We start from the raw sequence: 17,465 nt of genomic DNA on the forward strand, positions 1-17,465 counted from the left end.
AACGACGCAGAAAATGCATATATATAATCCAGACACCCCCCCCAGCCTACCGATATCAACTGTCGACTGGCCCCTGATGCCCACCAGGCAACACTGAGGTCCAGTCCTTGTAAATTTTCTCTGTATCTTTCAATCTTATTGATACCTCCCTGTTGGTTAGTGATCAGAATTGCACACAATACTCCAAATTTGGCTTCACAAATGTCTGATACAAATTCAACATAACATTCCAGCTCCTGTACTCAATACTTTGATGTATGAATGCTGATGGGCCAAAAGATCTCTTTATGACCCTATGTGTCACCATTATCAACAAAATAAGGAATTGTATACCCAGCATTTGGTGGCTCTGGGTCTGTAGTCACTGCTGTTTAGAAGGATAGAAACTTATAAGCTTCAGCATATAGACATTAAGAAAGAGGATGTGCTGGAGGTTTTGGAAAGCATCAAGTTGGATAAGTCACCGGGACTGGACGACAAATACCCCAGGCTACTGTGGAAGGTGAGGGAGGAGATTGCTGAGACTCTGGCAATGATCTTTGCATCATCAATGGGGAGGGGAGAGGTTCCAGAGGATTGGAGGGTTGCAGATGTTGTTTCTTTTGTCAAGAAAGGGAGTAGACATAGCCCAGCAAATTAAAGACCAGTGAGTCTTACTTCAGTGGTTGGTAAGTTGATGGAGAAGATCCTGAGAGGCAGGATTTATGAACATTTGGAGAAGCATAATATGATTAGGAATAGTCAGCATGGCTTTGTCAAAGACAGGTCATGCCTTACGAGCCTGATTGAATTTTTTGAGGATGTGACTAAATGCATTGATGAAGGTAGAGCAATAGATGTAGTGTATATGGATTTCAGCAAGGCATTTGAAAAGGTACCCCATGTAAGGCTTATTAAGAAAGTAAGGAGGCATGGGATCCAAGGGAATCTTGCTTTGTGGATCCAGAATTGGCTTGCCCACAGAAGGAAAAGAGTGGTTGCAGACAGGTCATATTCTGCATGGAGGTCAGTGACCAGTGGTGTGCCTCAGGGATCTGTTCTGGGACCACTTCTCTTTGTGATTTTTATAAAAGACCTGGATGAGGAAGTGGAGGGATGGGTTAGTAAATTTGCTGATGACACAAAGGGTGGGGGTGTTGTGGACAGTGTGGAAGGCCGTCAGAGGTTACAGTGGGACATTGATAGGATGCAAAACTGGGCTGAGAAGTGGCAGATGGAGTTCAACCCAGATAAGTGTGAGGTGGTTCATTTTGGTAGGTCAAATACGATGGCAGAATATAGTATTAATGGTAAGACTCTTGGCAGACTGGAGGATCAGACGGATCTTCAGGTCCGAGTCTATAGGATACTCAAAGCTGCTGCGCAGGTTGACAGTGTGGATTAGAAAGCATACGGTGCTTTGAACACAGCCATTGTGTTCAAGAGCTGAGAGGTAATGCTAGGTCTTTATAGGACCCTAGTCAGACCCCACTTGGAGTACTGTGCACAGTTCTGGTCACCTCACTACAGGAAGGATGTGGAAACTATAGAAAGGGTGCAGAGGAGATTTACAAGGATGTTGCCTGGATTGGGGAGCATGCCTTATGAGAATAGGTTGAGTGAACTTAGCCTTTTCTCCTTGGAGTAGCGGTGGATGAGAGGTGACCTGATAGAGGTGTACAAGATGATGAGAGGCATTGATCATGTGGATAGTCAGAGGCTTTTTCCCAGGGCTGAAATGGCTAACATGAGAGGGCACAGTTTTAAGGTGCTTGGAAGCAGGTACAGAGGGATGTCAGGGGTAAGTTTTTTTTACACAGGGAGTGATGAGTGAGTGGAATGGGCTGCCGATGACAGTGGTGGAGGCGGATACAATAGAGTCTTTTAAGAGAGTCTTGGATAGGTACATGACCATAGAAAAATAGAGGGCTATGGGTAAATAGCCTAGGTAAATTCTAAAGTAAATTTTATAGAGTATATAAAGTATTTTATAAAGTAAAATTCTAAAGTAAGGACATATTCGGCACAGCATTGTGGGCCAAAGGGCCTGTATTGTGCAGTAGGTTTTCTATGTTTCCTATGAATATTGAAAGGCCTAGACAGAGTGGACATTGAGATGTTTCCAATAGTGAGGGAGTCAAGGCAGAGCACAGCCTTAGAACAGAGATGAGGAATTTCTTTGTTCAGAGGGTTGTGAATCTGTGGAAATAAAATGTCACAGATGGCTGTGGAGGCCAAATCATTGCATATATTGAAAGCAGAGGTTGATAGATTCTTGATTAGTAGGGGTATCAGAGGTTACAGGGGAGAATGGAGTTGAGAGGGATAGTCAGTCAGCTATGATGGAATGGCAGCAGACCTGATGGGCCAAATGGTCCAATTCTATGTCTTAGGAATAGTGTAATATAGTCAGTGAAGAGTATTTTGATGTATGCATCAGATGTCCAGGTGTTTCAGATCTGAGTGAAGATCCAATGAAATTACATCTGTTGCTGACCTTTTGTAATGTTAGGGAACTTGGAGCAGGACCAGGTCATTCCTCAGGCAAGAGATGATATGCTTCCTATCCAGACTCTTGAAGCACTTTGTCACAGTGGGTGTAAGGGTTGCTCATTCAGGCAGGTTACCACATTCTTCTTGGGCACCAGTATGATTAATAGCTGCTTGAAGCAGGTGGGTATCTCAGACTCAGTATTATTCTCCAAGCTTCTAAATCTGGGCTGCCCACCCTCTGCAACAGCATCATCGACTTCCTATCAGACCAGTTAGTATTGATTGGTGATAACAGTTCATTGCCAGTCAATCAATACCTCTCATCTCAAAGGTGTGTGCTTATCCCACTGCTATACTCTGAATGCCTGGACACAGCTCAAACTCTATCTATAGATTTGTAGATGTCACACACCTATGGTAAAATCTGATGGTGATGAGTAGGTGTACAGGAGTGAGATACATTGGCTAGTTGAGTGGTGTCACAACAACAACCTTGAACTCAATGTCAGCAAGACCATGGAATTGACTGTGGACTTCAGGAAGGGGAATCTGGAAGAACACACACTAGTAAATATTGAGGGGTCAGTGTGGAAAGAGTGAGTAGTTTCAAACTCTTGGTTTGAAGAGGATCTATCCTAGACCCAACACATTGATCCAATCATGAAGGCACACCAGTGGCTATAGTTCATGAGGAGTTCAAGGAGATTTGGTATGTCACTTAAGAATTCTTGCAAATTTCTATAGATATATGGTGGAGAGCCTGCTGAGCAAATCACTGCTTGGAATGAAGCCTCCAATGCACAGAACCAGCACAGATTGAAGAGGGTTGTAGATTCAGCCAGTTCCATCATGGGCACCTGCCCACCCCACCTGCAAGGATATCAAGAGGCATCCATCGTTAAGACCCTCACCATCTAGGACATACCCTCTTAGACCATAAAACATAAGACCAGAATTATGCCATTCAGCCCATCTAGTCTGCTCCACCATTCCCTCCTGCCGTCTCCATATAACATATCCTTTTTACTACCATCAGGAAGGAGGTACAGGAACCTGAAGACACTAAGTCTTTCCCTTTCTTCCCCTCTGCCATTAGATTTCTGAACAGTCTGTGAACATTACCTCATTATTTTTTGATGCACTAATTTATTTTTGCAAATCAGAGTGATTTTAATGTCTTCACACTGTGTTGCTGCTGCAAAACAACAAATTTCACATAAGACAACAATAATAAACCTTGTGATCCTCTGATTCTAATCACCCCCCCACTGAGGGAAACATTATCTCTTCATCTACCCAGTGAAGCCTTGTAAATATTTTGCATACTTTAGTCAGGTTCCTTGCTGCCAGAAGATAATCTTATTAATTCATAATCTGCTCATCTTCCCTGTAAATATAATTTTATTAATTACCACTGACAATTTTAACTGAAAAAACAATGGTGAGCAGGGACTGTAAATTGGCTGTAATGAAATAGGAAACACAACCAAAACACTCCATATTGTAACACTGGCCAGTGAATACTTCACTGGTGATCCGGAAAGCTGGTCTGCGATGTGATCTGAAATCTCCGCACAAAGATAAAAATATGCAGTGAACTCTCGAAAGCTCTGCATGAAGGGAAGGTTCATGGTATTGAGAAGCCCCACCAGAAGGGACAGTTCACATTGAGGATGTTCTACCTGAAGGGACGGTACACATTTAGGAAGGTCTGCCTGAAGAGGTGGTTAACACTTAGGTAGTTCTGCCTGAAGATGTGGGTTACAGGATTTAGAAGGCTCTGCCTGAAAGGGTGGCTCACATCATTTAGGAAGATCTTCCTGAAGGGACGAATCATATTTAGGTAGCTCTGTCTGAAGGGACAGTTCACATTTAGGAAGCACTGCCTGAAAGGGGGCAGGGGGTCCACAGCATTTAGGAAGTATCTAGGCAAACACTTGAATTGTAAACTAGTTCACAAATACAGGAAGATGGGACTAGAACAGACAAGTACAATGGTTGTGATGGGCCAAGGCACCCGCTTCTGTACAACTCCATGACCAAACATTTGTAAATGAGGTTAGGTATGATAGGTATAGCTATTATATACAGTTAGTAGGAGAGACCCAGATAGAGTGGATGTGGAGAGAATATTTCCTGCAGTGGGGGAGTCTAGAACCAGAGGGTACATAAAGGTGTGAGTGTGCTGAACAACCTGTTTCTGCTCTGTATGGCTATGACTATTCCTTTCCTTTCTAATTTGGTGTTTTTTGCTTCAGATTTTCCCAGTCATTTTATGATTCCTTTTCTCCCCCCTTTAGACATTCACCATTGCACCATTTAGGTTTAATTCCTTTCAGTCAGCTGCCCACTACAGTACATAAGTGAATAAAAACAACAAGAAACAATGCAAACTATTTAAAATTAGGTTTATTTTGCATTATTGATTGACGGGCAACTACGCGAATACAAAGAATGTGCCATCTGTCTTTAGATGTGGAGATCTGTGGCTGAGGATATTGATAAATTCTTGCACCGTAACCATGATATTGTCTTCTTAGCTCTGCGATCCTGTGCTGCATTTCTAAAGGTCCTCCTTACATCATATCGAGCTATAAAAACATGACAATAAGAGTAAACCAAACTAGTTAAAAACACTCAGCACTGGATCCAGTTCCGGAACCTGATTGTTTCATCTTCTAAAAGTATAACTTACTTCACGTACACCTCAGTTGATTATTTTTTTAAAAATGACAATCCATTTCCTTTTCTTAATCACTAATTCTCTGAAAAGTAGAATGGGAAATATCACCCAAATCAATGCGCGTGTGAATAAGCACATTTTAATAGTGGGCAGCGTTGTTGAAGTCAGCTTTCACTATCCACAACTGCCCTGGACTGTTGCTGAGCTGCTTTCTCAATGGACCACAATCTTTGTGCTGAAGGGAAGGAGTCCAAGATTTAGATGATGAACACTATGAATTGGAATAGCGATTTGGAGGAACCTGCAAACGTTCTCAAAGCATCTGAATCCCTTGTTCCTTCTGATGAGAGATAATGGGTTTGGGATCTGTCACATTAGGCTGGACGACTAATTGTGCTACATTCTATTGCGAGTACACCCTACTGGAATAAACGTTTATACTGGATTGGTTACCAACCACACAGGCGGCTTTGTCCTGGAAAGTATCCAGCTCATCAGGCAAGTGCAGCACTCAAACGCCTGATTGTGGCTTGGAGATGTCAGATCAACACTGGGGTGTTAGGAAGTGATACCCAGTCTCTGAGCTGATCTTTAAGCCACAATGTTAATGCATTGTGTCAATGATGACCTCAGAGCAATTTCTGACCAATCATCGAAACTCTGTGGCAGCACATGGAGTTATTAGAAATGTTCCCGTTTTCACTAATACACAAAGTAAAAGTGAAGCCACCACCACATCCTGACTGCACTTTTAACCTTCATTTAACCAACCCCATTGTTATACACACATTAATACACTGAAGTATTAACATCAGGCATTATTGGAGTAGAACTTTAGTGGGTGGTAAGCTATCATGTAACAAATAGGATCTGAATTGTCTACCTTGGGAATGTGTGAAAAATAAATATCATGGTGTTAATCACAGCACTAACCAGGTCATCGACATCTCCTTCGTCCTGGGCCACCGCCAATTCTTCCACAGACATCTCCTCTGGTATCAGAAACTACAGATGAGACAGACACAACTCAGAACCACAGGAACATTTAATAAATGGAATATATTCTTATTTATTCATTTCCTGGATGTGTCAAGGTTAATGACAGGATTTTTAGCAGTGTGGAGGAACAGAGGGATCTTGGGGTCCAAGTCCTTAGACCCCTCAAATTGCCCAATCTCTATCTTTGTTTCCTCCTTTGGGTGGTTCGACTGATTCAAAGGGAAACTGATACTCTAACTGCAGGTCTGCATATTCAGTTGTGTCTCAGAGGTGAACTCAAATCCAGAGTGAACAGCAGTTGCAGTCCTGTAGAAGCAACACACACACAAAATGCTGGAAGACCTCAGCATCTATAGAAAGGAATAAAGCGGATTTCTACAGTTCCTGTAGAACCAAGCAACCATTGTACTGATAGGATACAAACCATCACAAATGGCTAGTTTTACCTTTTTGGCTTCATCACTGGTCACTGTACTTTCTGCATCTTCATCCTTGGTTATGAGAGAGATAGCATCTGTGTTTAGGGAAAGGTTGTAAGGGTTACCATTAGATAGCATGGTAGATTAACTACAAAAAACTCTGTCCCAGGATACTGACGGACTTCTACCGCTGTACCATTGAGAACATACTCACCAACTGCATCTTAGTGTGGTATGGCAATTGTCCCGTTTCGGACCGCAAAGCACTCCGGTGTGTGGTGAAAACTGCCCAGCGGATTATCGGCACCCAATTGCCCACCATTGAGAACATCTACCATGAACACTGCCTGGGCAGGGCGAAAAGCATTATCACGGATGCATCTCACCCTAACCATGGGCTTTCTACTCTCCTCCCATCCAGTAGGCGCTACAGGAGCCTCCACTCCCGCACCAGCAGGCACAGGAAGAGCTTCTTCCCTGAGGCTGTGACCCTGCTGAACCTCACATCACAGCGCTAAGCAGTATTGCACCCATATTGTACTCTCAGTACTTTTATATTTGTGTGCTGTAGCACTTACTTTTTATTCACAGTTATTTTGTAAATAACACTATTCTTTGCATTTCTGATTAGATGCTAACTGCATTTCATTGGCTTTGTACCTGTACTCGACAATAAAGTTGAATCTAATCTAATCTAAAAACACTAAAAGGTATAGAGCAGATGATTGTAGAAAATCTATTAACATTCTTCATAATGCCAGCAACGAAACAGATGAGAAATGTAATTTAGTCACATCTGTTCCAGTATTCCCCTCCAATGGCCACAGTCTATTTCAACACCAAATGGCACACTGATGCAGTTAACAGATTTGTTGCTTCAACAAATCCAGCGATCCATGTTCAATACTGACCTTGGGTCTTGTCTGTGTGCAGTTTGCATGTTCTCCCTGTGACCACGTGGGTTCCCCTAGATACTGACTTCCATTCACATCTCAAAGATGGGCAGGTTAATGGGCCACTGTTAACTGCCCCAAACTTGTTGGTGAATGGCAGGAACTGGGAAGAGTTTATGGGAATGCAGAAAAAATGCAAATCCTTACACTTGGAGTAGGCATGTGTAAGGTTTTGTACTCAGGATGGTCGTATGAAGGAGTAAAGTATACTGTTAACGGTAGACCACTTAATATCATTGTGGTACATTGAAATCTTGGGGTCCAGGTCCATAGTCTACTGAAAGTGGCTATGCAAATGGATAAACAAGAGAAAATCCACAGATGCTGGAAAGCCAAGCAACACACGCAAAATGCTGGAGGAACTCAGCAGGCCAGGGAGCATCTGTGGAAAAGAGAAAACAGCTGACATTTCGGGCCCAGACCCTTCATGAGAGGATACGGTGGGATCTGGCATGCTTGCCTTCATTGGTAGGGCTATGCAGTATAAGAATAAGGAAGTCTTACTGTAGGTTATAAAACTTTAATCTGACTGCATTTGGAGAACGTGTGCAATTTGGGTCCCCTCTTCATAGGAAGAATGTGGAGACTGTGGAGAGGGTGCAGAAGAGATTCACCAGCGTGCTGCCTGGATTAGAGGGTTTGAGCTATAAAGAAAGGTTGGACAAACTTGGGTTACTCTCTCTCGAGTGCCAGAGGCTGAGAGGAGACAGGACAGAAGTTTTCTTAATTATGAGAGGCAATAGATAAGGTATACAGTCAGAATCTTTCCCCCAAGCTAGAAATACCAAACAGCAGACGATATGCTTTTAAGGTTAGTGTGGATGGGAGGGGGAGGAGTTTAGAGATTATACAAGGGGGTAGGCTTTTTTATGCACAGAGTGGTTGGTGCCTGGAATAGGTTACCAAGGGTAGTAATGGGTTTAACAAATGGACAAATAGAGGTGGAGTTTAATAAATAGACACATGGCTATGAAGGGAATGAAGGTTATGGATGATATACAGGAGGAGGACATTTAGTATAAATTGGCATCCAAAATTGCCCAACATGGTGTGCTGAATGACCTGTTCGTGCTAGAGTCAGAGTACTCGGGCAAAGAATCAGATCCTTTGTCCCATCTCATTAGAAGGTGATCACTGTACCATACAGTCTCCCAGTCAACAAGAAATGGAGGAACAAATACAGAGGGAGTTACAAGAATAAAAGGGTTGTCATAGTTGGACATTTAACCTTTTCTTATTAACCTGCCATACTGTAAAGGTTAGTAAATTTGCTGATGACACAAAGGTTGGAGGTGTGGATAGTGTGGAGGGCTGTCAGACATTACAACGGGACTCTGATAGGATGCAAAACTGAGCTGAGAAGTGGCAGATGGAGTTCAACCCTGATAAGTGTGAGGTCATTTTGGTAGGTCAAATATGATGGCAGAATATAGTATTAATGGTAAGACTCTTGGGAGTGTGGAGGATCAGAGGGATCTTGGGGTCCGAGTCCATAGGACATTCAAAGCTGCTGCGCAGGTTAACTCTGTGGTTAAGAAGGTATATGGTGCATTGGCCTTCATCAACCGTGGGATTGAGTTTAAGAGCCGAGAAGTAATGTTACAGCTTTATAGGACCCTGGTCAGATCCCACTTGGAGACTGTGTTCAGTTCTGGTCACCTCACTATAGGAAGGATGTGGAAACTATAAAAAGGGTTGCCTGGATTGGGGAGCATGCCCTATGAGAATAGATTGAGTGAACTTGACCTTTTGTCCTTTGAGCGACAGAGGATGAGAGGTGACCTGATAGAGGTGTATAAGATGATGAGAGGCATTGATCGTGTGGATAGTCAGAGGCTTTTTCCCAGTGCTGAAATGGCTAACACGAGAGGGCACAGCCTTAAGGTGCTTGGAAGTAGGTACAGAGGAGATGTTAGGGGTAAGTTTTTTATATTAAATACAGATAGTGGTGAGTGCGTGGAATAGGCTGCTATAGAGTGGTGGAGGCGGATACGATAGTGTCTTTCAAGATACTCCTGGATAGGCACAAGAAGCTCAGAAAAATAGAAGGCTGTGGGTAGCCATAAGTAATTTCTAAGGTAAGGACATGTTCGGCACAGCATCGTGGGCCGAAGGGCCTGTATTGTGCTGTAGGCTTTCTACGTTTCTATGAACGCTTTGGCCCACAATGCTGTGCTGACCTATATAAACCAATTAGGAGAGACGGACGACAGGGGTATAAATACCACTGGACTAGACGTGCCCAGGCATTATCCCTGATGAGGATGGCAGAGTTTGTCATTGAAATGTCAGTTAAAGTTGATAGCTTTATCCAGCTGGAAGCCCAGAAGAGTTTATTCATCATGTTCACCAGGAAAGCAATAGATCCTTTTTCAATGGTTAAGAGGTTTGTAGTCAGGCGCATGAACAGGCACCATGCTAAGGCCCCTGTGCAGTTTAAATTCTCATCATGGTCAGTACAGACATTGTGGGCCAAAGACCTGCTCCTTTCCCATTGCTGATCTGCCTCGGAGCTCATCTTCTTTAGCGTCAGTTCCCCAAAGCCCTCACTTGCCTTATCTTTCAAAAAATTATTTCCTGTTTAAAACTCTCAATAATCTGCTGACCTCAGCCTTCTGGGGAGAGAATTCCAGAGATTCACCAGTGTGACTGTTCCAGACTTCAAAGATATCCTAATTCTGTAACTTCATCCCTTTCTTCCAGTTTCTTCCATCAGAAGAAACATCAACTTGGTCTTGCCCACCAAGAACCTTGAAATCAGAATAACCTTCATTCTTCTGGACATTGTGTAGGCAGAAGAGAATAATTTATTTGGCCATTTGATTACCGATCTTAATTAGTTCGACACAGCATTGTGGGCTGAAGGACTCGTTTCTGTGTGCCATGTTCTATGTTCTGAATGCCAAAGAGCATGGCGGCATGATAGAGTAGCTGTTAGTATTACACTAATACAGCACTAGTGACCTGGACTCAATTCCCACTGCTGTCCGTAAGGAGTTTGTACGTTGTCATTGTGACCATGTGGGTTTCCTCCTGGTCCTCCGGTTTCCTCCCGTATTCCAAAGGCATATATATGGGTCAGTAGGTTAGTTGGCCACACGGGTGACTGAATTGATGGCTCTGTAGCTGTTAGCAGCTGATACAAAGATAGGTAGAGGGGCAGGTAGTGTTGAACAAGCAGGGAGTTGGCAGAAGGTTTTAGACAGAGTAGGACAATAGGTAAAGAACTGGCAGATGGAATACAGTGTAGGGAACTGTATGGACATACATTTTGGTAGAAGAAATAAAAGTGTAGACTATTTTCTAAACAAGGAGCCTATTTAGAAACCAGCAGTGCAAAGTAGACAGCAGGCCCAATGACCCATTCCTGCTTTTATTTCGTATATTATTTCTCAAGATGCTAAACATCGGAAATATCAAGACATTGTCTTCAATCCATGCTACATTTTTCCCTTGCAAATATCTGAACCAGAATGGTTCTTAATCTTGGTGATACCTTTGAACCAGGCAGAACTCTCAACCCTCCCCCAACACCATCAGAACTACTAATTTCCATTGTTAGGTAAGTGTCCCAAACTCGGTTTCTAAATCACCCATTCAGACCTTTCAAGTTTCAACCCTGCTTCCGATTGTTTCCTGTCTAAGGATCTTTCATGATCCACCAATCCTAACCTCTTCTTTACATAGCTCTAACATTTTTCACCCAGAGAGTGGTGGATATGTGGAATGCTCTGCCCCAGAAGGCAGTGGAGGCCAAGTCTCTGGATGCATTCAAGAGAGAGTTAGATAGAGCTCATCGATAGCGGGGTCAAGGGATATGGGGAGAGGGCAGGAACGGGGTACTGATTGTGTATGATCAACCATGATCACAGTGAATGGCGGTGCTGGCTAGAAGGGCCGAATGGCCTACTCCTGCACCTACTGTCTATTGTCTATTATTTGAAGTGCCTCTAATGCCTGGACCCAAACTCTGTAATCCATTCTGTCATGCAAGATGTTTCGCAAAACAAGGCACATGTTAATAAAATATTTCCTACCTTGTACGATCAGCTCCCAGAATTCTTGCAGCCCTTTTGACTCCGTAACCTCTTTCAACTTTTTCAGTATTTTGTTGAAATGTTGGGATTCTCCTGCCTTGAAAGACATAAGTGCCAGGTTACAAATAATAATGATCACAATATGATCTAAATCTCTACCAACTGAGTTTGGAATTAGAGGAAGTTCAGATTGGGAAAAAGGAGAACAGCTTTTTGTTCATGCTTTACTTTTACACTTCAGTTTGAGCAGTAGGAGGCAAAGGAGCAGGAGAATGGCTGACAGGCAGGAGGCAGCAAGTGGGAATAAAAAGGGCCTTTTCTGGTTGGCTGCCAGTGACTAACTAGTTCCTCAGGGGTCTGAAGAACACCACTACTTTTCACATTGTTTGCTAATGATTTAGATAATGGAATTGATGGTTTTGTGGCAAAGTTTGCCAATGATACCAAGATAAGTGGAAGGGTTGGTAGTACTGAGGAAGCAATGTGATTACAGTAGGACTTAGACATATAAGAAGAATGGGTAAAAAAAAAAGTGGCAGATGGAATACAGTGTTGGGAAATGTATGATAATGCATTTTGGTAAAAGGAATAATAGTGCAGACTATTATCTAAATGGAGAGAACATTCAAACATCAGAGGCACAAAGGGACTTAGGAGCCTTTGTGCAAGACTCTCAGAAGGTTAATTTACAGCACAAATCTGTGGCAAAGAGGGAAAGTGAAATGTTGCATTTATTTCAAAGGCATTAGAATATAAAAGCAAGGAGATAATGCGGAGCTTTTATAAGATCCCTGTCAGGCCGCACTTTGGAGTATTGTCAACAGCTTTAGGCCCCATATCTCAGAAAGGATGTGTTGTCATTGCAGAGTCCAGAGGAGGTTCACGAGAATGATTGTGGGAATGAAAGGGCTAACATATAATGAGTGTTGGCTGTTTTGGGCCTGTACTCACTGGAATTTAGAAGGATGCAGAGGGATCTCATTGAAACCTACTGAATGTCGAAAGGACTAGATAAGGAAGATGTGGAGAGGATGTTTCCTATGGTGGGGTATCCAGACCTAGACCGCACAGCCTCAAAAGGCAACCTTTTAGACCAGAGGTAAGGAGGAACTTTTTTAGCCAGAGATTAGTGAATCTTTGAAATGCTCTGCTGCAGACTGCTGTGGAAGCCAAGTTCGTGGGTATATTTAAAGCGGAAGTTGATGGTTTCCCGATTGGTTAGGGCATCAAAGGATATGGCGAGAAGGCAGGTGTATGGGGTTGAGTGGGATCTGGGATCAGCTGTGATGGAATGGCGAAGCAGACTCGATGGGCTGAATGGCCCAATTCTGCTCCTATATTTTATGGTCTAAAACCGATGAACTATTGGAGATGAACATATCAGAATATGAAATAGTGGCTATTAATGAAAGGTGTTTGGAGGAGGGGTAGCATTGTGAACGAAAAGGTTTAGTTACTATAACTTATGATTATTTGTCGTTCGTGTGAATGCTGCTTTATGCAATGCTGTGTGACTGATGCTGCTGACACAAATTTTTCGTCGCTAATGCTTGCATATTCCTGTGCATATGACAATAAACAATTTTAACTTTGACTAATGCTTTCTAACTAGATAAAGAAGTTAAAAATGGGTGGAATTGTAGCAATATGTATCAAGAAAGCAATAACTGCTATGAAGAACAATGTTAAACACGAGATTCGGCAGATGCTAGAAACTGAGGATGTTGGCCTCATCAAACCTTGGTTTACATGAGCACGATAGGCAGTGTTCAGCGATCCCACTTCGCAGCGGGCAAGGATTTAGCGGCAGCTTAACTAAAAAGCTAAGATTAACTTGCCAAAAATATAGTGTCCATTTAAAAGTGAGGACACAATTAGAAGAAAACTAAGCAAAGTGACACCTAGAAGACCTAAAGAACTCTTTCAGGGAGTTGTGTCTCCATACCTCAATCACCATGCTAAAAGATATATTTTGTTGAGACTGGAAAGCCACTGAAGACCAGGATAGCAGAACATAGAAGTACGTTAAAAACTTGAGAACAGAACAAAATGGAATCACTGAACACTGCCTATCATGCTCATGTAGACCAAGGTTTGATGTGGCCAACGTCCTTGGCAAGGAAGAGAATGCCTACAAGAGAAAAATTAGGAAATCACTGGAGATGGAGCATGTGGGAAACCTAAATGTAGGTTCGAAGAGTGTAGATATAGCTCCAGCCTGAGACCACACATTCCCAAACAGGTTTTGGCCTAAAAAGATCAAACAATCAGAACAAGGCCAATTCAAACTAACCAATCAACAATAGGCAATTCAGATCCAGCCAATCAAATTGAGCAGCAACTCCCATCCATACCCTACACAGTCGAGAGGGTATACAAGGAGGTGTCTCTAGGGGCACTTATCATTTGTCTAACTTGTGTCTGAGGAAGATGGTCGGGTTTACCATTGAAATGCTGCAAGTATGTGACTGTTAGGGCCAAAGGACAGTATGGATGATTTGATAACCAGTCACAAAGCTTCTGTAGTCAGTTACAATAAATATAAGTGCATAAATGACTTACACAAATAGATTGATTGTACTTCCATAAAGTAAGGTGAGGCACAGGAACCGAATCAAAATTCAGCTACATAAAGGACAAAGATAAAATTGGATTTCTACCATAGAGGCAAGGCTAATTTTACTCAATTGAGAAACAATTTAGTGATACTGGTCAGGAAACTCCATGCATAAATCAGACTTAGTACAGCAGGCAGGCATATGGGTAGGAAAGACCTAGAGCAGGGGTTCCTAAACTTTCTAATGCCACTAACCCCAAGTTGGAACCTCTGACTTAGAGGGATATAGGCCAGACTTAGGCAAATAGGATAGCTCAGGTAGGCATCTTGTTTGTCATGAATGCAATGGGTCAAAACCCTATTTCCATGAATCATGAATCTTTTCTACTATAACTATTAACTGGACCTGAGAATCAGACACGCTAAATGTATTTTGTCTGCTGTCAACACTGGGTTTAAAGATATGAACTGTAGTTGAGTATTGCTAAGTCCTTTTGTGAACCATCCCTCAAGCTGCTGACCAAAGGAGTCTAGTTGACGAGCATCACCATAGGCTATGGTTATCCAGCAGGCACAGTAACATCCTGCTCTGTAGCTACAGTGGTCAAAGATCAACAAGAAGTTGTTAACTTCCTCTGCACAGTTCATTTCAGATCCTGTAAGTTATAAAACATTCACTCCACATCAAAGAGTCTTTTACTGAGATATGAAGCAGTAAATTAACTTCTCTGCTCACCTTGACAGCTTCCTTCCTGAAGACTTTTACACAATCCAAACTTTTCATGTAATATTGATGATTCTTGACTTCAAGAAACTGGTCGACGCGATCCATCAGCTGCCTGGTCACTGTATGGAGACAGAAGTCTTAGAATTTCTATCCTTTACAAACCACATTTATTTCACTAGATATAGTCAGTACACCCATCATGCTAAAGTTTAACACCTCCTTCAGGCCAGGGGATCTCAATCTATGATCACCCCTCTCCATCTGGCCAAAACTATTATCTTTATTCACTTTGTATCTGGAATTGCAAGTTTAGAGATGAGACTAGGATATGTCCTTTTGCAAACCCTTCCTTGTTACCTCTCCCATTTCACAAAATCATATGGGTGCAAATTAGCTTCTATCTATTGAGTCCAAGGAAACAGGATGCTTTGCTGCAGCTACACAAGGTTTTGGTGAAACCTCGTATGGAGTTTTGATCTTGTTAAACGACACATTTGCCACGGAGGGGAACAAGCTAATGTTCAATAGATTGATTTCTGGGACTAATGTATGAGGATAGTTTGGGTAAGTTTTGCCTATATTCACTGAGGTATGGAGGATCTAATAAAAATCCATAAACTGCTAACTGGCCTGAGTAGACTGCATATGGGAAAGATGTTCCCAGTGTTTGGAGAATCATTGACATAGCCTAGTGACAGGGTAAGATATTTAGATCAAGATCAGGAGAAATGTTCTTATTCAGAAGGTGATGAATCCATGAGTTTTTACCATGGAAAATAGTAGAGGCCAAGTCATTGTTTAATTCAAGAGGGTGATAGATATATCTTAATTTCCAGAGGTTGAGGTATATGGGAAAAGACAGGAACAGTGAAGTACTGAACCAGTCATTTCCCTCCACAGATGCTGCTTGACCTACTGAGTTCCTCCATCTGTTTGTGAGCTCCTCAATGGCCCAATGTTCAAATTCTGTTCCTATTTTCTAGGTTTCTAATTCACAGGATTAATTTATAGCTGGGAAGGAGGCCATATGGCCCACTGCGACTGTCACAGAGCCAACACTGCACACAATGCTCCAAATTAGGCTTCACCAATGTCATTGGGACCATTTCTGAAAAAGGTAGGAATTCTGCAGGGGTTGTTGGTGCTGTTTCTGATTTACAAGATTAATGTTATAACTGGAAAGGAGGCAATATCACCCACTGGAAAGGTGTGAATTCTATGTAAACAATCCAGTTAGTCACGTTCCTCATAACCATACAATTTTTTCCCTTTCAAGTAATTATTCAGCTCTCTTTGAATACCTTTGTCTGTGTTGCCATGGACAGATGGGCCAAAAGGCCTGTTACTGTGCTCTATTAATCTATGATAATGTGCTTAGCTCCCCGCTCCGCTCACTTTATAACTATGATTGTGCGGATAAGTACAATTTCAATGCCATGACACCACTGTCGTCGGCTGAATAAAAGGTTGTAACAAATGGTCACATAAGAGGGAGATTGAAAATCTGGCTGAGTGGTGCCATAACAACAGCCTCTCACTCAACCAAAAGAGCTGATTATTGACTTCAGGAGGAGGAAGCCGGAGGTTGATGAGCCAGTCCTTATCAGGGGGATTAGAGATGGAGAGGGTCAGTGACTTTAAACTCCTTGGTATTACCATATCAGATTATCAGTCATGGGACCAGCACACAAATGCCATCACAAGGAAGGCACAATGATGCTTCTACCTTTTTAAAAGCTTACATAGATTGAGCATGAGATCTAAAACTTTTGACAAACTGAATTATTGCTTGGTATGGAAAAACCAACACCCAGGAATGGAAAAGCCTGTTAAAAATGGTGGAGACAGCCAGTCCATCACAGGCAAAGCCCTCCCCATCACTGAGCACATCTAAATGGAGTGCAACAAGAAGAAAGTGGCATCCATCATCAACAACCCCCATTATCCAGGCCAAGCTCCCACGTCATGATTACTATCAGGCTGGAGATACAGGAGTCTTACGTCCCACATTACCATGTTCAGGAACAGTTATTACCCTATAAACATCAGACTTCTGAACCAGTGTGGATAACTTCACTGCTATAGCTGGACTGACTCCACAATCTATAAACTCACTTTCAAGGGCTCAACAACTCATTTTCTCCTTATTATTTATTTGCTTTTTAAAGTTTATTACTTGCATTATTTGTGCTCCTTTGCACATTGTCAGACTTTGTTATGTGTAGCTTAAATAAATTCTATTGTATTTATTTTCCTGTGAGAAAATTAATTTCAAGGTAGTACATGGTGACATATATGTACTTTGATAATTTACTTTGAACTTTGAAGAGGACCTTAGAAAAGATAAAATTTGTTATGAATACTTATATAGTTTTTCAGGATTTGCCCATCAGTAGCAAGGTTAAAGCTCATTGCTTTCTCGTTATTTCCCTTGCTCGGCCATTTGAAAACTAAGTACGTAGGTGGGTCTGGTGCCAGATATATGCCAGACCAGATATGGATAACAGATTGCCTTCCCAGAATGAGATTAGTGGCCAGATGAATTTTTAACTGGAAGCTGCTGGAAGGAGGAATGGAAGCAGGAGAAGGGCTGTAACCAGGAGACCATATACATCCAA

General features: G+C 42.2%; 1 protein-coding gene across 1 annotated transcript in view; it reads right to left on the reverse strand.

Annotated features, from left to right (window-relative positions):
* Positions 1 to 4,863: 4,863 nt before the first annotated feature.
* The window catches only part of xrcc5 (X-ray repair complementing defective repair in Chinese hamster cells 5), a 128,061-nt gene continuing 115,459 nt past the window's right edge, over positions 4,864 to 17,465 (reverse strand). Inside the window, exons 17-21 of the mRNA XM_073046346.1 lie at positions 14,857 to 14,966; positions 11,564 to 11,660; positions 6,601 to 6,668; positions 6,089 to 6,160; positions 4,864 to 5,063 (exon numbers count right to left, since the gene is read on the reverse strand). Of these exons, the coding sequence (XP_072902447.1) occupies positions 5,049 to 5,063; positions 6,089 to 6,160; positions 6,601 to 6,668; positions 11,564 to 11,660; positions 14,857 to 14,966 (362 nt within the window). The 3' untranslated portion in view covers positions 4,864 to 5,048. The remainder of the gene's footprint in view (positions 5,064 to 6,088; positions 6,161 to 6,600; positions 6,669 to 11,563; positions 11,661 to 14,856; positions 14,967 to 17,465) is intronic.

This window comes from Hemitrygon akajei, chromosome 5 (assembly GCF_048418815.1).
Source record: "Hemitrygon akajei chromosome 5, sHemAka1.3, whole genome shotgun sequence".
Taxonomy (NCBI): domain Eukaryota; kingdom Metazoa; phylum Chordata; class Chondrichthyes; order Myliobatiformes; family Dasyatidae; genus Hemitrygon; species Hemitrygon akajei.